This window comes from Hesperophylax consimilis, chromosome 11, assembly GCF_061612785.1.
Source record: "Hesperophylax consimilis isolate HC1 chromosome 11, BYU_Hcon_1.0, whole genome shotgun sequence".
In the NCBI taxonomy this organism is placed as follows: Eukaryota; Metazoa; Arthropoda; class Insecta; order Trichoptera; family Limnephilidae; genus Hesperophylax; species Hesperophylax consimilis.
This window is the reverse complement of record NC_142846.1, coordinates 31,095,702-31,117,413: the sequence shown is the minus strand read 5'-3', so window position 1 is coordinate 31,117,413 and position 21,712 is coordinate 31,095,702. Positions and strand designations below refer to the sequence as shown.

Sequence of the window (21,712 nt, the reverse complement as noted above, 5' to 3'; positions counted from 1 at the left end):
GCGCCCCGATAAGGCGAAGGTCCTGGGTTCAAATCCCAGATGCAACCGTATCTTTTTCTGATATTTCCGTTTCAAATTTTCGTTTAAAAACCGATAATATTGTCTTCAATAATCTAATAATTTCGAAACTCATAAATATTCTTTCAAAACAACACAGCTTTTGATGTTGAAAAAATAGGTTAGTAGGTACATTTGAATCTTGTGTTCCCTCAAAATTCCGAATTATTCAAATTTTTAATAAATTATCCAACATTCAAATAAATGTTCTTTCCAAATAAGTTTCGTAATATTTTAACAGAGTAAAACAATTTTTATTAGTGTAAATGTTTTTTAATTGCCAAGGTTTCTTATGAATGATTCTGCAAACACTGACTTGGGTATTTATTTATTGGCTAAATTTTGCTTTTGAATAAAACGAAGAAAACTTTCAATAATATATCGAAAACAGAAGCCCGGTATTTACATTTCGTTGGGATTAATAATAAAATGGGTTTTAAACCCCTCAAGGATGATTTTGTAACAGCACTAACTTGGTAGGTACATAATTTAATAAAAAATAAATATTTATATAGGAAACCATTCAAGAAACTACAAGATTCATCTCAAGATAGGATAATGTGTGTGTTATTCACAAAAATTAAATAAATACATACACTAGTACAATCGAAAATTGTATGACTAACATTGGTACTAAAAGGGAATAATTTCACGTTTTAATCAAGAATTTTTGGAACAAATTAAATTACAAGTAATGAATTTAGTATTTGCCCATCGTTAGTATAGAGTTGACTTTGGAAAGATTTAATCTCTCTTTTCACAGGAAGGGGATAAAGCTTGATAAAGTAAATAACTACTATTCTCCATTTATTCATTTTACATTGGAAAACGCAACCGCTTTATAAACTCTGTTTTAAGCTAAACTTGAAATTTACAACGGTAAATATTTACAGATTCAAGTATCTGTTTTAATTATCTATTCGATGATGAGACAAAATTAATCTAAATTATTCAACGTGTATTTTTCACTTATACTTTAACATGGTAGTTTCTCTAAACAGATTTTTTCATGTCTTTCATGTGGCAAAATCTTTTCGAAGTGATCGAAACACTTTGGCCATTAAACATATTTGACTGTGGTCTAGTTTGAGGGTATGTGAGTACGTTGTCTTAAGTATAATGTTACAAGTCGAAATGTATCACTAAAAGAAGTAACCATACATCAAGAGTTCAGTTGAATGACAAATCAAATTAATCGTGACTCATATTACAAAGGAACAAACTGTACAACATAATCTTTATTATATAAACATGTAAATAATCTACCATTTTATATCAGAGCAAATGAGCAAATTAATAGAAAATCTTTTCAGTAGCAAGATCAAAGTGCACGTGTTTTAGGCACTTCCCCTTTCTACAGACCTTTTTCTTACCGATCCTGCACTTCATCCTATCTGCAATTCTAGTCCTGGTATTTTCCTTTCCAAACTTGAACCTGATGGAATTATCTCTTCCGAACTTGTAGCGGGGGGTATTCTTGTTCCTGTTCTTGCACTTGGTGGTTTCCTTCTCAATTGTGGTCTTCTTCATCCCGTAGGCGATGAAGTCCAGCGACAATCATTTGTCCGTTTGGGCCTTCACGTTCAAGGTAGAGTTCTCTAAGGTGTCATTCACGGTCTTGTGCCACATCTCCAAGACCATGCTCCTACGATGCTACTTGAACCTCGAGGTACCGAGCCAGGGACACCCGATCAGCTGGCATCCAGCGAAGACCATCACCACCAAGAAGATAATTATCAGGATGGAATAAACAATAAAGAGATGTACCAAAGAGAAAGTGTACAGAGTTTTATGGCACCAGTGATTTGGTTCAAACAAGGTAGGTTGGAAGTCTGGCCATTTGATTCTAAGGATCCAATAGTTGCCCAGTACGAACCAGCCGAGAAGGACTATCGTAAGGGTGATTGCTGCGAGGCGAGGCCCAGTGGAAGGAGGAGATCTTACTGCAAACTGCGTGTAGAGAAGCCAGGCTAGTTTTAGGCCACCGATGGCACCTCCCACCACCATGTACAGGGGAATGTGGGGCTCACGAGGACAGTCGCGGTAGAACTGGATTCCTGTAACAAAGGTATAAAATTAATTAGTATCTTCCTCAAACTAGAAGTAACACGACAGGTTTTTCTGTTCAAATGAGTAGATTCTGCACAGTATACAAGAAGCCATTATCAACTTCAACCTGCAGAGCAAATTTAAAAATACTGCACTCGATCAGAAATGCAATTGCTGTAAGAAAAACTTTTTGTCGCTTAGAGAAGGGAGAGTGATTATTCTAAATATGTTCCCTTTAAAATCTGTTTAAAATTAATCTCCCGAATTCGAAGCTCTGTGGGGAATGACATTAGTCAATATATTGGATCTGTTCGACAAGACATAATCGATAGAGAGCTTGATTTGAGTTCAGCAGCTCATTCTGTTAATTGAATTGACCTTTTGAAATTAGGGCTGTCACCTTTGCCCTAGGGCTGAGTATTACAATTGTGCTGTGTAGTTAGCCCAATCACATAATGTTAGTCTAGAATATAACTCTTGACTATGTATTTGGTCCGTTTTTCAATCCAATAAATTAATTACATCCTTAATTATATTTGCTAATTGATTAACGTATTTTCCTACTCGCTAAATGGTGCTCACTTAGAAATCAGATTCCTGTATTGGCGTTTCTCTCCAGTAGACGACAAATAGCATTTTAGCTTAAGACATGTATCTTGTCTCTGAATATGTTCAAACTCTGAAAATACAAAACAGGTTTACGTTTAATCGTCTTGTGTTAGCAAAAGCTAGCAAACTTTATAAGACTGGTAAAGCCTGATTACTAATGCTACGCTTGAAGGGAAAAAAACATAATTCGCCAGTGATAATAGCGGTGAACTAATTGTCATGCAGAATATAAACTAAACAAAACCCTTAAAACAGAAGATTATATCTGATATATAAATGACAGTATATTATATTACTACTGACAAAGTCAATTATTAATTATCTTCGATTATTCCATGATATTTTTATTTCTCAATGATCAACAGTGCTATGAATAGGTTGGGTTTTGAAGTAAAGTTTTGACACATTCAAAATTTAGTTCACATCTTTCGTTGGAAACATTTTTTAATATAAATCTAGAATATGGTCACCTGTCTTTAATAACGACATTATCACAGAAAGCATTAATTTTAGACTTGGAATTAAAAAAATAAACCAAATTAAAATATGTTTTTTTACTAAAAATGAAAACTAAAAAACGACAGTAAAAAAAATCTTCTTAACTAAATAAAATTTTAAAAACCCTCGCACACACACACACATAGCTTTTTACGAGGTAGATCATTATTTCTATAAATAAATTATAAAAAAATATTTATTAATTTATTATAAAAAATAAATGTAGCTGAGTTACACATCAATTTATATTATTACTCTGTTTTCAATTATGTTTAAAATTTGAGTAAAAAAATTCCTACAATTAAAAAAAAAAATCCTAAGTTCTTACCATTAGCTCAAGGTATGTTATGTTGTGACAATTATACTACGGTTTCAGGCTACCATTCTGTTATAAATATATTACACACTATTGGTAACTCTTTTGCTAATATAGCTGATGTTTTTAATAGGCCTGTGTTGAAGTATAAAGCTGTACTTGTTGAATAATTAAACAGTGAATATTTTAACGTAGCCACTGCATAACAGTTTTTTTGTTTGTTTTTCTTGTTCATTGATTGAATTTACTTTGTGCTAATGTTTATTCTGTTCTGTTTTTTTTTAATAATAATAATAATATTGGACAATTTGAATAGCGCTGCTTTTGTGAGATATCACCTCAGGGGCGCTTTACAGTTGATGCAGATATTACAAAAAATATAAATATTGCAAAAATAAAGCGAAGTTAAGTTAAGTAAAATGAAGAACAGGAATAGGTGAGACTCTGCAGCAAGAATCCTAGGTGGCGAAGAAACTGGACCAGCTGCTGTAGCGAGAGTCTACAGCGTCTACTAACAGTGCCAGCACGAGGTTCGTCATCCGTCCAGGTATGTGTCTGCTGCTAATAAAGCGCTGACACAATATCCTCACATAGATACTAGACCTTGGCAGCACCGCTGTGACTTTCAGCGAATCCATCATATCTTAGTCTCTATTGATAACTATGTAATCAAGTTTTTTTTTCTATTTCTTTCTTTCTATATTATTTGTTCTAGGACTGTCAATAACTATCCTGCATATAAATGGCACCGATGCCTTTAAGTAATTCTAATAGCTGATTTATTGAATTACTGCCTTTAATTGTAACAAATTGATTAAAATACCGTTAATTCTAAATAATAAAAAAGTGAAAAAGTTTTACGACATTCGGCATTGTAATATCAATAAAATTTACTTATGACATTCGGTAGTGTAATATCAATAGAATTTACTAACGACATTCGGTAGTGTAATATCAATAGAATTTACTTACGACATTCGGTAGTGTAATATCAATAGAATTTACTTACGACATTCGGTAGTGTAATATCAATAGAATTTACTTACGACATTCGGTAGTGTAATATCAATAGAATTTACTTACGACATTCGGTAGTTTAATATCAATAGAATTTACTTACGACATTCGGTAGTGTAATATTAATAGAATTTACTTACGACATTCGGTAGCGTAACATTAATAGAATTTGCCTTGGCAAGATTACGATTGACGGTTTAATATATGTTTTTTTATTTATTTTTTATTATTATAGTCACTATTTAAACATTGTACATACAAAATATGATATTATATATGTATAATATAAAGTATATTGTATTTCTTAGTCCTCCTCAGTAGGGTGACTTGTGCAGAGGAGGACTAAAGTTATTCATTTCTATTTTATTAGTTTTTTTTTTCGTTTTTAATGTTTTTTCATAAATCTTTTTCAGCCAGATTTTTATTATTGATTTGTAATCATTCAAATTTTCTATTCGCTTTGTATCAGGGGAAGGATTTTGTGGAGATTTGTCACAAAATAAATATGAATTCTTGGTCCGAATATGGTTTTAAGACCTGCCTTTAATATTATATTGTTTGAAAAATAAACTCAAATACCAAAGATTTGTCTCCCATTCCTCAGAGCAGCAAATAATTTCAGTGGGGTTTCTTTCTCCAAATGCCTACGAATTTCATCAATTTAAGTGCTTTTCATTATTTCAGGAGAGCCCACCTACAAAAGTTGAGAGAAACTTTCGCTTGATATTCGAGACAAGTCTGGCTTCGCCCAACCGCTAACGAACCCCGCACCGGGATCCATCTTCCAACAATGTTCACTTCCACACTTATCCCAACACAAACTCAACCCAGGCCAGGACAAGTGATCAAGTTTGCCGCTTAGTTATATATGTATACTAGTAGACCCCGCAATACTTCGCTATTGCTCATATATTTCTTCGGCGTCTCCAACTTTTTCCACCATTCACTACTGTATACTACAATTTTACTGTTAAAAAACTACATTACAACTCTATAATTCGACCCCGCATCTCAATACGGAGCAGAGATTTTGCGTATTTCTCAAGCATCCTCAACTTCTTCTACCATTTAAACAACCTTCTAAACACTTTTGGTACTAATAAGAACTTCTAAATCAGCTAAATCGATTGACTACTTTTCGAGTCTTGCGAGCGCAGTGACACGTGAGTTTTATATAATAAGATTAAACTTACATAATCACTTATAATAAAAATTAAATTATAACGTTCTACCAAAGTATATTATAATAGAGTCAATTCGGCATACCGCAAGGTACAGTTCTGGGTCCGTTACTGTTTATCATCTATGTTAATGACATATTCATAGAAAATGGGAAAATAATATCGTATGCTGATGACACTGTCATAATAATCGAAGGTACGTATTGGAATACTGTTAATAACTTGGCAAATGCTGATATTAATATACTGAAAATTTGGTTCGATAAAAATCTTCTCTCCTTAAGCACAGAAAAAACAAAATTTATCCCATTTTCAACCAATAAATTTAAATCAGAACCAGAGTTAAACATTATAATACACCAACGCACATGTGGCAGAACTAACTGCAATCAAACTTGTCCTATCCTTAGTCCAACATCCAAAATCAAATATCTTGGTGTATATATAGATCAATATTTTAAATGAAAAACACATATTTGTGAACTCGTCATAAGGATTAGGAAATGTATTTATATATTTATAAGACTTAGAAATATTCTTAGACTAGAAAACCTAAAAAGAGTGTACTATGCGATTGTTCAATCTATATTACAATATGGTATTATTGGTTGGGGAGGGACATATAATAAAATTTTGAACCCACTTAAAGTAGTTCAAAGATTGGTAATCAAAGTAATTTTGAAAAAACCGTCAAAATTTTCTACCGAAATTGTTTTTACAATTTTCAAAGTACCTACAGTAGACAAAATGTATAAAAAATATTCAATACTTCAAATTTATAAATAAATACAGTCAAATGAGTATTTGACTGTATTTGCAATTCAATACATCAGCAAGATAGATAAGAGAAAACTATTAAAATCCCAAAATTTAACACTAAGCTCATTCAAAATACCTATCTTTATCTAGGCATAATTTATTTTAATAACCTTCCATTAAATTTAAAAAATATCTAAAACATTCAGGAATTTCACCTTAAATTAAAAAATTACCTTAAACTATTGTAAGTCCAAAATACTTTCACTACTTACATCTAGAAGAAATATTATTTAAATCTTGTGATGTTTCTTAATAATTTATTTACCATAACTAACATGTACATAGTTGAACTAGAATTCCCTCACCAAACACAAGAGCATTGTCTCTTTATGATGAGGAAAGGCTACTTTAATTTCTATTGTTTTATATCTTGTTAATATCCTGTATGTAAATATAATATATTATATTAATATATTTAATATCTATGTAAACAAAATTTTTTTTTTTCAAATATTGAATAAAAAAAATAAAAAATAAAAATTTATGAATGTAGAATAGCCTTTCATATAATCCTATAGTAGGGTCATAATATAAATATAGCCCACCACTTGATTCGGAGCCCTGGCTCCTGGCATGGCTTGGGTTGGTTTTGGTTTCAGTGCACATCGAGTTTCATAAGTAAAAACACCGTTAATAACCTCACGTTTGATTTTTTTATTGTTTATGGAACTCGGTATACGGCGTAATTGTACCCGTCAGCAACGATGCTCCAAACGCGCTCACAACACTTGCACACGGTTACATCCGCCACGTGAAAGCGGGCCGCTTCTTCAACTTGTGAGATAGAATGCTTTTTGTCGTACGAGTAAATCTGTAGAAGTATCTTATGTGAATACGAGGCCAACTTAATGTATTGTATTGGCCTGGGTTAAGGTGGTTTCACTTACACTGGGTATATATTATAAGCACTCTCTTCTACCCTTAATTTTAGACATTTCCTTGATCCTTGGATCAGATTGGCATAGAGCTTTCATCTCCAGATAAAGGGGAGTAACTTTGCGATATTCAAATTACCCTAAACTGTCAGATGGCAACTTATTTCAAAGTACACATCTTGTAGGTCACAAGAACTGGGAATATTTTAGTAGACTGAGAAAACTTAAAGCGGCTAAGAGTGTGTAGGACAAAATTGAATATAATGTGACAATTTTTATGGTATTATATGCTTTTCGTCGTTCGATTTTTTTCAGGGTTTTTCAGCGACGTAATAAAGATAATAAAGTTAAGTGGTTTAGCAAAGTTGATTATTTTCATTTAGCAATAATAATACTTGGCTGATTTATGTAGCGCCATTTTAATGAAAAATTACATCAAGTGCGCTATATAAATAAAAATTGTGTCTTTTTTATCTGAATACCGCATAAGAGTCTCAACTGCTCCCAACCTGCTCTGGAGCCAGTGAGACTATGGCTTCCCCGATTGGGGTATGATGTGAGGCTGTAGGTAGTGGGGAAGGGAATGATATGGGGACGAGTAAGGTGGGGAAGGATTCAGATCTGTTCACCAAATACGGAAAAGCTTGATGTGTACAACAATAATGATAACAAATAAAGATATTAAAGAACGTTGCAGGAAAATATTACATAGCAGATCAAAGATATTACCAGGTTAATTTTATTGTATGTCAATTACTATCAACGGATTCAATATCAAGGACGGGTTGTTTCAAAAATACCTCCTGGAAAAAGGAAGTTACCCTTCGATTGCGCCCTGGTATGGTTTGCCCATAGACCTACAGATAGAGGCGCTACTGCGCGATAAGCAGTGCGCGTAGACCGCACTCGGTATTTTTAGAGCGTTGTTAGAATTGGGGGTCAGTTGGAAATAAAAATTTGGAACCTATTTTTTTCTTCATGTCTCATCTAAATATAACACATTAATGGGTTTACTGAGAGTAATTTTTATCAAAAGCTAGCGCCATTTTGTGGAATTTTCGTTTTTTTATTTTAAATATTCAATAATATTATTAATTAATTTACAAAAAAAGGAGAGAAAATAATAAAACTTAAAGAAAAAGGACATGTTATGGTAAAACAAAAATAAAATAAAAACATTATTATAGAAACCATATGAGAAATAAAAATTTAACTGATTTACAATAAAAGATATAAATTTGTTTTAGACCACTTTAATTTTAACTGCACCGGTTTCGGAAGCACCCTTCCTTCCTCAGGAGAATATTAAAACTGTTTTAGTTAAATTAAATTTATTTAATTAAACTGTTTTAGTTTTAATCTGTTATTGTAAATTATGACGAGCCACAAAGTAAATGCTTATTACAAATATATTAAACTAATTGATTAAAATGTTTAAAGAAAATAGAATTAAAAATAAGATTAAAATAAATTAAAAATTATACCAATTATTTAATATCATATCTCATAGGTTAATCGCGGTACGTACTTATCTATAAATGTATCTATTTACGGCCACATTGTTATATTTATATTTAGTGATATGAAAAGAAATATATACGAAATTTTTAAACAGTGTATATTTTTAAAGAAAGCTCGTCCTCTTTAAATGTTGAACACGGATAGTAAAAAGGGATATATAATGTGTGCGTGCGTGATGTTGTGGAGACACCAGTAGGTTATTTTTCCATATGTAGCGTAAGTGTGTTGTTAATAACTGGCGAATATATAAAAACCTATTTTTTTTAAATAGTTCGTTTGAGGGGTTGGTAGGTTGGTTTTTAATACAATTCTCAAAATAAGTTTTTGTGCTTTAATAACTGGGTTGATAATAGATTCAGCACAACCACGTCATCCCACAATACCTTATGTTGCTACGGATTAGAAAAGGGCAAAATGATGTTTCTTATAGTCTCTGAGTCTATGTTGAACCTGAGAGAGCAGAACATATTGCAGAGCTCACTTATAAAGTTTATTTTTTAAAGTTTATGTTTAAAAGTTTATTTTTAAACGTTTATTTAATAATATTTTTATTGAATATTTAAAAAACAAGCCAAAAAAGGTTAGTTAGTTAGTTATCTGGAAATAATGACCTTAGCCCACAGGCCATCGACATATTGTAGATATTCGCCATTGCAAACTGCCTGAAATTTGCAGCCAAATATGCAAACACTGGTCTGCAAAATTAAGTTAAATGACAGTTCAGGGCTTATCGTAGTTTTGCATTCAAGTCAGAATAGAACCGCAGCCTTTAGGTAATTTAGTTTAACCCTGCAATGCAGGGGCGAACTACAAGAGCAGATAGTTAATTAAATTACCTTATGATGTTAACTTATTTCATACCCATCAAATCAACATTTAAGATACATTTTTTAATTTATTCAAACATTACGTTCACTGTGCTCATGTTGTTGCGCAAAAATGCATCAAGGCGCACGTACCACGGTGCCAATCATGTGGTCAGTCAACAACTCTTCTGTAAAGGCAACCTCAATTTAAAAAAAAAAATTCCTCAACAGAATATAGCAAGAATATACATAATAAGAATATAACTAGACTATAAAGACGAAAAATATAACAAGAATGTAACATGAATATAAATAAGACGAATATAACAAGAATCTAAATAAGAAGAATATAAATAAGAAGAATATAAATAAGAAAAATATATGACAAGAACAACAATAAGAAAAATATAAATAAGAAAAATATATAACAGGAATATAAATCATAAGAATATAATTAAGAAAAATACATAGCAAGAATAAAAATAAGAATAATTTAACAAGACTATAAATAAGAAGAATATAAATAAGAAGAATATAACAAGATTATAAATAAAAATAATATAACAATGCACAAAATTTTACACTAAAAAAAAACAATTTTTAACCCTTATCCACGCCTGCGTGGCGTACACAAAATCTAACATTCTTTTTCTCTTTCTAACGGTTGAAGTTAGCGTCTCGTGCTCTTTAGCCATCCCAGTGGCCGACGGGAGCTTGCCGATGGTTCCTGTATCATTGTGGTAAGTCTAGTCATTTTTGAGTTTTTGAGGTATAGTACGCCTGCGAGACGTGTGTTTAGGCTTTGTGTAACTTTTAAGATAATGTGTTTTTGCTTTCGTTAATTTTTCGTGTATTTTATTTTTATTTTGGCATTATTTCAGATACCAATATGTCATGGTCTAATATATCGAGCAGTGACGATATTTTCAAAATATTAGACCAAGAAGATAGTCTTTCTCTGGAAAAATCAGCTTCTGAAAACGAAGACAGCCAGTTTGTGGACGACATTCAAAGCGAAGATGAGAATAACTATGTAACTGAAGAGGCTTGCTCTTTACAAGAATCTGCTCCCACTGAAAAAGCCGACACAAAATTGCAAAAGCTGACCTAGCATCTGATTCTGCTCATGCTTTGCAATCTGCCAACTCAGGGCGAATTCATCGTTTTCCTGGAAATACTCTTCGTGGTAAGAATGAATGCGGGACGTTTGGTCAACTAATAAGAGTCAATCATCTCACAGAACTTTAGCTAAGAATATAGTCCGCACCTCTCGAGGAACAACTCAAACTACAAATTAAATCCAGTGGGCACTATTCGATCAAATAAGCGGGAAATCCACGAAAAATTGAAGAACTCGAGATCTTGACCTGTTGGCAGTTCTACGTTTTGTTTTGATGGTCCTCTGACACTTCTATCGTACAAGCCAAAACCTGCAAAGATGGTTTACCTTTTATCTTCTTGTGATAAAAATGTAATAATTAATAATTCAAGTGGTGGCTAACCAGAAATGATTCATTTCTACAACAAAACAAAAGGAGGAGTAGATTCATTTGATCAAATGGGCTCCTCAATTTTGTGTAGCCGCAAAACTAATAGATGGTCAATGGATTTATTCATTGGCATCTTGAACATGGTTTTTTAAATTCTGCTATAATTTATGGCCACAACATGATCAAATTTAGATTTATTTTATTTATTTATTTATTGTTTGTTTGTAAATATTACATAATACAATTAATGAACTTAAAATGTCCAAAATAAACCCTCAAATAAAAGAGAATTCACTAAACAACTCAGCACAGATTCGGTCAAGCCTTGGATGGAGATTTGAATTGAAGCTCCGACTTAAAAATATAAGCCAAATTCTCGCAAAATTTACTGATTCAGGTAATAAACTTCAGGCAGGAGAACCAGAGCCCATAAAACGTAAATACTACGCTTTTTGCTGCTTAAAAAAAGAGAATGTCGAAATTGGTGTGTTGTAAGTGCAAAAAGTCAGTATGTTCTGAGCATAAAGTTGATGTCTGTGTAAATATCTCTAAAATTATAGCCAGTAATTAAAAGCATGATTACTTTTAATGTTTGCCCAAAGAATAAGATATTAATGTTAAAAAAAATATTAGATTATTTAAAGAAAACATATGTTCAAGATTTTTTTTAAGAAGATCATTTATTTGTCTGAATAAAAGCATCATGCTTTGATTCGTTGTAATTAATACCTGTGATATTAGTTTTCATTGATAAATTGTGTTTTATTATTAGTTTATATACCAACCTTAACTTTACATTGAAAAATAGGGCACAAAGAGGTATATTTTAGCCTACTGGCTGTCATTTACTTGTGTACGCCTCTGAGACGTATGTTAAGGCTTTATGTACCAATAAAATAGATAGGCTTCTAGGGTTAGTGAGAATTACCTGGCAACATGAAATACTGTGTTATTCCAACTATAAGTAAAATAGTATTCCTACTGAATCGTACTACGCGTGTATTTGCTCGTCCACCTCAAATTTAGTCAAACAAACAACATTTGTATTCATGTACTTTAGATCAACATTACATTCCGATGAGAAATGAACAAATAAAACTGAAAACCACACCCATGATGATTTACGCCCACGCTTTCTCAATAAATTTGTTTCAAATATTAAGTGTGTTTTAGTCGTAAATTATATCTGCTTTCGTATAGTAATCTATGTTGCATAATAAATTATATCTGTAATAAATAATAATCTATGATCTTATAGTAAATTATATCTGCTTTCGTATAGTAATCTATGATCCGATAAACCTATGATCCTGTGAGAAATGTGGAGTTCCGCAAAGAATGCAAGGCTGATGTTAGTGTAATGAGCAAGATTAAGAAAGGAAAACTTAGATGATTTGTGCATGTAGAGAAGAAAGAAGTGTAAGGAGAATACATGACGCAAATTTGAATGGTAGCAGAACTAGGGGAAGTCCAAGGAAGACATGTCACGATCAAGTACTTGAGTCATTTCAAGAGTCTGAATAATAGAAGAGTATGTATGATACGACGTATGAATGTGAATGAGGTTAGGAGTGTGCCAAGACCAAGTTGTTTGGCCTGTTTTCTCTGCCTACCCCTACGGGGAAACGGAGTAATGATTAGTTAGTTAGTTAGTCCGTATAGTTATTGTCGAAGCACTTTAAATAAATATAATGTGTTTTTATTTTGCAAGTTTTAATAAATACAAAATTATCAATTTTGTTAGAATAACTTTTGAAGGTTATATCCATGAATTAAATATCATTTCAGAAGAAGATTATATTAATAATTTTACGAGAAAACAAACAATTGAATCAAGGGAAACTGTTCCAGATAATCGTAGACATAATATAATATTTTCTAAGTTGTTTAATTTATGAGTTCACACGTTTCTATTGAATAAATACATTTTTTAGTAGTTTATATTTAAATTTTATAGTGAGTAAACATAATTTTTATTTTTATTCTACTCAAGAGAAACGATAGAAATAGCTTCAATTTATTTAAAGCATATTTTTTGGTATTCATAAAGTAAACCAATTCGTTATAAAGATTAATCGAAAATAGTGTTTAGCATTTTAAAGCACTATCAACGGGCATTCAACTCATCGAATCGAATTTTAAAAATGTATTTCAACAGTAAATATTATTCGACACTAATTATCTTACACATTTTGATAAATCTTACAATACTGTTTAACTGCTATTTATATTACCACCGATGAGTGGCACTTTGAACTTACCAATAGCAACAAACCCACTTTTGAAATAGAAATGTATAAAGTTATTTTGTTTTTATGGATTTTGTATCTGATGGGTTAAAGCAATTGTGGTTTAAGCTCGAAGGAAACAAATATGTGTATTTTCCATTCAGAAATCCAACCCACACAGTTCCCACATAATATCAGTCGTTGGCATTATGATCTTTTTTTTTTTTTTTTATTATTGTACGACAGACAGGTAAGTCCAATTATGGTACAATTTTATTTAAACTAACAATACATGTACATATATTTTTTAAAACATGGTATAGTGATATTAAACACATCTATATCCGCTGGTAGGGCATTTAGTAAGGTCATACCTCTTGTCATGCTATGTCGGGCAATGACATCTGTCCGACCCTGCGGTATACAGAATAGGTCGTGGCTACGATTTCGACAGTATTTATCAGGAACGAATAATCCACAGCATTACAGGAGATATGGGCAATCGATAAGGTTTTTTAGTAACTTTAATTCAAATACCATGAGTCCGGCATTACGCCTAGTCTCCAGGCTTTGGTAATTTGTCTCCTTTAGCAGTTCCACGTGATGCATGAATTTCGGATATATTCCGTATGATCGCATGTAAACATACCTTAGGAATTTTTTTTGAATTTGTTCAATCATATTTATGTATTTAAGTTGATAAGGTATCCAGACAGTACTGGCGTACTCCAGCTTGCTTCTGACCACTCCGTTGAACATGGAGGTCATTGCTTCTTTGTTATTGAATTGTTTGCAAGTTCTAATTACAAAACCAAGAGTTTTGGAGCAAGCCGAGGTAAGCTGGACTATGTGGTTTGAAAATGTCAGCTTGGGATCAAAGATCACCCCAAGGTCCTTGATGATGTTTACGCGTGTAAGTACTTCACCATTCATTCTATACTGGCAGAATACCGGATTTTGTGAACGACTATAAGTCATAACAACGCATTTTTTAATATTGAAGTTAATTTTATTTTCTACCGACCATATCATGATTGAATCGAGGTCGGCCTGCAGTTTCGAATAATCATAATCTGATTCGATTTCCTTCATCAGTTTCATGTCATCTGCGAATAGTAGACATGAGCTGTGACGTATGCAATCCTGAATGTCATCAATCAGAATGAGGAATAACATGGGACCGAGATTCGATCCTTGAGGAATTCCTGACAGAGCTGCGAACTTATGGGAGTCGTATCCATTTATATTTACATACTGACTTCTATCTTTTAAATATGACGCAAAAAATGTTAGTAAGGGTTGATTAAAACCTATTTTATGCATCTTTTTTATTAGAATATCGTGATCTACTCGGTCAAATGCCTTTGCGAAGTCCGTGTAAATTACGTCCGTCTGATGCCTACAGTCTAGGCCTTGTGCTACCCGTCGAGAGAAAGAGAGTAAGTTGGTTACCGTTGATTTGTTCGGTAAGAAGCCATGTTGATTACCTCTTAAGAAAGGCGTGATTTGTGGACTGATTTTATCACAGATAATCATTTCAAAAATTTTTGGAATTGTTGACAGTACTGCAACTGGTCTATAATTTCTGACGTCAGTCTTTTCATCAGCTTTGTGAATGGGGCTGACCCTCGTTAGTTTCCAACACTGTGGAAATGTGGAAGACATGATGCAGAGATTAAATATGTACGCAAGGGGAACACAGATATTTGGAGAGATTTTTATAATTATTGAAGGAGGAATACCGTCCGGACCAGTAGACTTATCAGGTCGGAGATTCCGGATACAAGTTTCTATTTCCTGGATGTTGGTCAATCCGAGTGAGATATCTCCAACGTTCCAGGGTGATGCTGTTGGGAAATTGGTTTCAAGTTTAGGGGTTACTTGACTATAGACGGAATGAAAATAGTCAGCAAACTTATTTACAATTGTGTTAGGGTTAGTAAAAGTTACGCCTTCCTCAATCAAGCATGTTGGTGAGGTTGGGTTAACTTTTTGTGACCTAATATAGTTCCAGAAAAACTTTATGTCGTAATTCAAACACAAATTCTGAACTAGTTAATTTGGCAATCTCGTTCATGTTGTTATTTGTATCTTCATACCAAAATGAATAAAAGGAAAATACATTCAATATCTCAGACAGAGAAATCTCGACTACATTTTAATAAACCATGTTTTTTATAATCATATTTGATGAAACAAATTAAAAATTTGCGTCAGAGTTTTGACATACAAAATGAAATACGCAATGCTCTACAAATGTAAATATTGATGATGAGTCGATAACCGAGAAAGACTATTAACTAAATTATCAAATATATTAAATCTTAACTAATTTTATTCGTTGGAAATTTCCAACAAAAGTCTTTCTTTCGTACTAAATATTCTAACTAGATTTTTATACAGGATTTCAAAAAGATTTCACAAATATTTCAAACACAAAGCCTTATTTTTAAATCGTATTTTTAAAACTATGGCGATATTACTAAAATTTCAATCACGAATTCGTTTAATTTTTGTGGGAAGACAGAACATAACTTATGGGTGCGAAAATATTTTTTTAAATTGCCAAAAATCTTTTTATTTAAATCCAGCCGGGCCGGAGCATGGTGTGGTAATATCCCCAAATTGCGGGGAATTTCTGAAAAATTTGGTGGATTGGGTATTTTGTAATGTGGGCAAATCCATCGAATCCCCAAATTGCGGGGAGTTTCTGAAAATTTTGGTGGATTGGGAATTTTGTAATGCGGGCAAAAAGTCAAGGATTCTACAATACGAGAATTGACTAATACCGATTACGAGAGCATTTTTTGGTTATCCAACCCTATTGAAAAATAATGCTTACAATTACAAGTAAGAAAAAACTATAATTTCTTTTCCTTTCGGAGCCGATTTTCTAACTAATTTCTATTAGCCAAAAATAATGCTAACTATAGAATTTGGTTTAATGGTAGAGGTAAAGGAACTTGTAGGGAATTTGTATTATGGGTATTTTATAATGTATGCATTTGCAACCCTATTTAAGATATTCTACGGCTTATAACATAATGCAAATAATAAAGAAAGTTGTAAAATACGCACAAATCATTAATATAACCCAAACTAAATCCTAAAAACCTAATTTGTGTATGTTTACCTAAACCCCCTACTTAAATAGTTTTCTCCATTAGATAATTAAGTTGAAATCAAGTGTTTTTTTTTTAGAGCCTTTGCATGCAGAGGAATTCGACAACTTTATCAAATATTTAATCGGGTGAAATACATTGGATACCTCAATGGTGAAATAAAGAATTGCCTTTTTATCAACATGTCCATATTATAATTACATATACATAGTTAACATACCTGTACATAGTACGAAAACCTTATGGGCGTTCATAAATTACTACCCCTTTGACTGACGCGACAGTCCGTAACACAATTTTGGGTAGTAAATGCAGCGCCATCTCTGAACGATCAATCCATCTAATTTCAGCATTTTTCAAACCATATTATAATTTCTGAAAACAACGTTTGCACGAGTAAAGTAAAGCCGGGAATACACATGCCTGTAGCTGGCACACTTGCATGCAAGCTCCTTGCACATGCCATCTACTATCATGTGTATACGCTAACTTGCATGCCTGTACCTGCCTTGCAAGTAGATTGCACATCATTTGATTTACTGGCATGCAAGTTGAGGGAGGGGACGAGGGGGGCTATGAAACCGGCATGTGTGAACGTCGCGACAGGTACGGGCATGCCAGTAGCTCAGTCTCTCATTAAATTAGCCACACATTGTACTGCCAATTGCAATACGATGATATTTAATTCACTTCGAATGTTTTCCATTGCCAAAAAGCTTGAGACTACTCAGTCTCAGAGTGATTTGAGACACGTACTGTCTAGTGACTGGCATGTGTATACGTCTTGCAAATACAGGCATGCAAGGACGCAACTTTGTCCTTGTTGCGTCCAAGGACAAAGTTGACAAAAAGTTGGGTCCTTGCATGCATGTTTAACTTGCATGTGTATTCTCATTGCGCCAGTAACTTGTACATGCCATTAACATGCATGCAAGCTACTGTTCCATTTTACAGGCATGTGTATCGCCGCCTTAAATAAGGTAATCTCTAATTAGTATAAAAAAAATCATTATCCGCGTCTGTCTGTTTGTGCGCTTACTTCTTTTAAACTATTTCAAGGTTTTTGATAGGATTTTTTTACTATCGTTAGGAAAATTTCTTCCGCAAGGTTAATATAAATATAATACATGGATATGTTATATATTGAAAGAAGAGAAAGTCAAGCAACGCCGGGTACCTACTCGTCAACTAGTCATAAATAAATATCACGAGTATATAAATAATATGATGTCTATATCACGAGCTTTATTTAAAAATAAAACCATTCTGGAAATTTATAAAAAATATATCGACGAAACATTTTAACCTAGCGACGTAACAAGGTAAGAAAACGGATTTATTTATTATATTATTAAAAAAACTATGAATTTCAATTTTTTTTACTAAAATTTTCGTAATCTTTGGAGGAACGTCTACCCGGGTGATTTTTTCAAGTCATTATAAAATATGTGCAAGTGGCCTATCTGTTTTCAATATATTCAGTTCAATAGCCGATCAAACAAAACAATTCGAACGCTGAAACAGGAAATAAAAATTCTTTTGAAAGCCAGAGCGCAGGTCTTTTTAAAAGCTTAACTGTGTTTGGCTGTCCGTAGAAAAGAAAATTCTAAAACAAAACTTCTATTTTCTACGCTGTGTGTCAGGAATAAGTATACCAGAAGTGGCAGTGATCGAAGAAACGAGAGTGGAAAGATGAGGTTAAGCGAAGGTAGCAAAAATAATCTTTATTTTATTTTGCAAACTAAAAACACAACTTTTGAGTGCAGAAAATTGGGCATAGAGTGGTAATATTCAAAAAAATTACCTGTTTCTTTTCCCAAAATACCTCTTATAACTGTAGAAAGTGGAACGCCTAGTATTGATTAATACATGCGATTTAATGAAAATAAATCAATTAGCATACACAACTACACAAAATATATTATATACGTCACGAAGTGAATTTGAAATTATCGAAAAAATGTGTATGATTTTTTTTTACTAAAAACAATTTACATGACATATTAATAAATCATTTTATGTTGGAAATCAGTTTGAGCTAGTCGCCGCAGTGCTTGTCCAGCGAGTATTTTCCGTGTTGGGAATCGGCTGGTTCTTATTCGAAGTATGATACAGTTAAATATGACCGAAGGAGATAGGGCCACATTAGCTCAGTTGGTAGAGCGGTGCCCCGGCAAGGCGATGGTCCTAGGTTGAAGTCCTAGATAGTCCAAACCCTCGTTTAAGAATCGCCAATATTGTCTTCAATAATGAATTATTTCTTTATCTTGAAATCCTCGACATTATTTTGAACTCAAATAAATTTCTCTAAAAGTTTTTTCTCTATATTCTGAAACATTTCACATTTTATATTCATGGAATTTAAAAAAAAAATAATACGATAACACTTGCGTAAAGATAGCAAAAGTCGTGCGAAAATTATTTGTATCACGATCGCAAAAACTAATTAATTTTTGGCGGTTTTACTTAAGTAGCAAAACGTGCTTTAAACTATGAGCGTGATAAGTCGCAATGAAATTTCTAGTATATCTTTAGGTGCTTAACAAATGTTTTATATCTTTGGCGTAACTATCTATCAGCCCACACTATCAACCTTGGGCAAAATATTCTGAAAAGCCAAACAACTGAGTAACTATTTAAAGAATGTTGGGTATGTCTCGTCGACTCTTGGACTAGGAGTATGACAACTTTTCTTTTGGGGGAGGTACTTTTTTAATAAGATGGCATTTTTAGTTATCAATCCATTGACCTATGTAGATGCATATTAGAAAGAAGCCAATTATTCATCGTGTTAATTAAAACAAATGGGAAGCACTCATAAAAAATACCTGTCACGGGAAGCTTTGCAGACGTGAACCATAAAAATCGTGTCACTGTCACTTATATTTAAAATCAACAAATATTTACAACCTATTAAGAAACTAAAACAGCCTTCTGCTAGAAACAAAATTCTTGTTTAATTCATTCCGATAAACGACAATAGAAGCGATTCGCGTGTAGTAAAGGAAACGACAATATAGGCAGAAATAGGAGAACTCGAAAGAAAAGAGCCGACTAGTCACGAGACTGGCCGAATGTAGCGTCATTTATCACGCCACACAAAAATCGGCCTTCCCCGCACAGAGTTTTGGCGGCCGGGCGGAAAGAGCCGACGATTCACGGGGATGGCCGAATATAGCGTCGTTCAGTGCAAGAGCGCCATCCCGTCCCGTCTTGCCAAGCTTGCTAAGAAAAAGTAGGTTTAATCTCCTAAGCGTGTTCAAAAGATGTTTCACCTCAAAAATTGTAATACCTTCGTCAACTTTAACAAATATTACAAATATAATGCAGAAAATCATTATGTTCGTCGCAACAAAAACCATCGATCGGTGAGCTTTTCCATTATAACTTCCAAAGCTTTATTTTGTCAGGAATTTCTAGATCATTGCAAATGAGTCTCGAATTGTATGTGTTTTATTCCTGCTCCTTTAGCCAACAAGACAGCTTTGCAGTATTCGTCGTGAGGGGAAATGTAAACTGTCTGAAACGTTAAAACGTTAGGAGGAATCGTAACACGGCAGATTATCTAAAATAAAATCCAATAATTATTTTCTGTTTTCGTTAAAAAGAACACTTGAAGCCAAGTTAAACAACATTATGTTTTTATATTTTTCAATGAGAAAGAATATTTAGGGTGTTAAATTTTGAAGCCGGAGCTGACTGTAATAAAAGTCAACCTTTGGACCTACGTTTCTTTCAGTGTCAATCCAATTACCTACAGAGGCTGATGCGCCAATATACAAACAAACCGATGAACCCGACCAATCGTTTTCATCGCACATACACTTTATAAATGCATTCTTCGAAATTGCAAAAGGTAAACAGAAACAAACGGGTAATAATGCACTTTCCTTGTAGTTACCAACTTCCGATCTGGATTTTCAAACAATTTCATTTTGATCCGTTGGAATTCCACTAAACATGAACGAAGAACAATATGAAATATATTTAATTTTCTTTGCACACGGCCAGATATTTCAATTTTACATACTCTTTTAGAGAGAAATTTGATATTATTTCTTTTACAAAAATAAATGTTATTTTTGGTGTTCCCAAAAACCAAAATTTATTTCGAACAACCATAAACTATGGTTGAAGCATTTTCTTATGCAATAAATTTTAAACATGGTGTCGCGATAATAAATGGATTTCACATTATTTTCTTTCTTTCACTCGTCCCACGCAAATCTGGACAGTGCAGATTGGCGTTGCATGAGGAGTGTGTGATTGCGTTTCCTGTGACAACTGTGTTTCTATCGTATCTATTTTAATTGAAAATATACTGATTGTAAATTAAAGCCAGCTGTACCATTTCAAATAACAATAAATCTTTTCGAATGTCCTTCTTGTTTTCTGATAAATGAATCAGCTTCAATTTCCTAAATTGCGGGTTCAATCCCGGGTCGAATACAGACACATGTTGAAATAACGGTTAAACATGAGCAAATACCTACGCTTCAATGAGGTGGTTCTTTCCAAGGCAAAAATTATTTCGTTTTATGTAAAAAAATTAAAGTAACATAATTTAAGAAGCTTATTTCTTCTAGTTTTTAGAAGGCTACTTCAAACGATCGATAGATCATTTTCTGACGTCAAAGCCAAGTATCTCAGAAATCTTTCAATTTCACCATAAATGTGACCTCAAAGCAGCATGAAACATTTTTTAGATGACTTGATTTGCTTGTATATTTTACCTTTGTACATGGAATTATTAAATTTCTCAACATTTGTCAGTAAGAAAGCAATTTCCTTCGTGTATATTTAATATATCAACGCAAAAATTTATCCTAACTTCGCTGCTGAAAATTAAACAAAGTACGCTATAGACAAGATATCATCCTGAAGTCTCGGGAAAGTAAATAATTCTTGAATTTAGCGGGTTCTCGCACCTGACAGACTAACTCGTGTGTATACGTTTCTCATTCGAAACCATGGAGAGTAAAATATACCCAGAACAGCTGTTTCCAGATAGGTGTGAACAGGGTGTGGAGATTAGAATAAGAAGAGAGAGGCGAAGGTTGAAACACCAGGTAATTTTGAACAGAAACATGCATCCAATATCCGCCACACGTGTACGGTCAAAAT

General features: G+C 33.0%; 1 protein-coding gene across 3 annotated transcripts in view; it reads right to left on the bottom strand.

Annotated features, from left to right (window-relative positions):
• Positions 1-1,341: 1,341 nt before the first annotated feature.
• LOC149420023 (uncharacterized) overlaps positions 1,342-21,712 on the bottom strand; it is a 167,784-nt gene continuing 147,413 nt past the window's right edge. For all 3 annotated transcript variants that reach the window (XM_089637140.1, XM_089637138.1, XM_089637139.1), the window contains one exon: positions 1,342-2,114. In XM_089637140.1, coding sequence (XP_089493266.1) covers positions 1,711-2,114 — 404 coding nt within the window. In that variant the 3' untranslated portion in view covers positions 1,342-1,710. The remainder of the gene's footprint in view (positions 2,115-21,712) is intronic.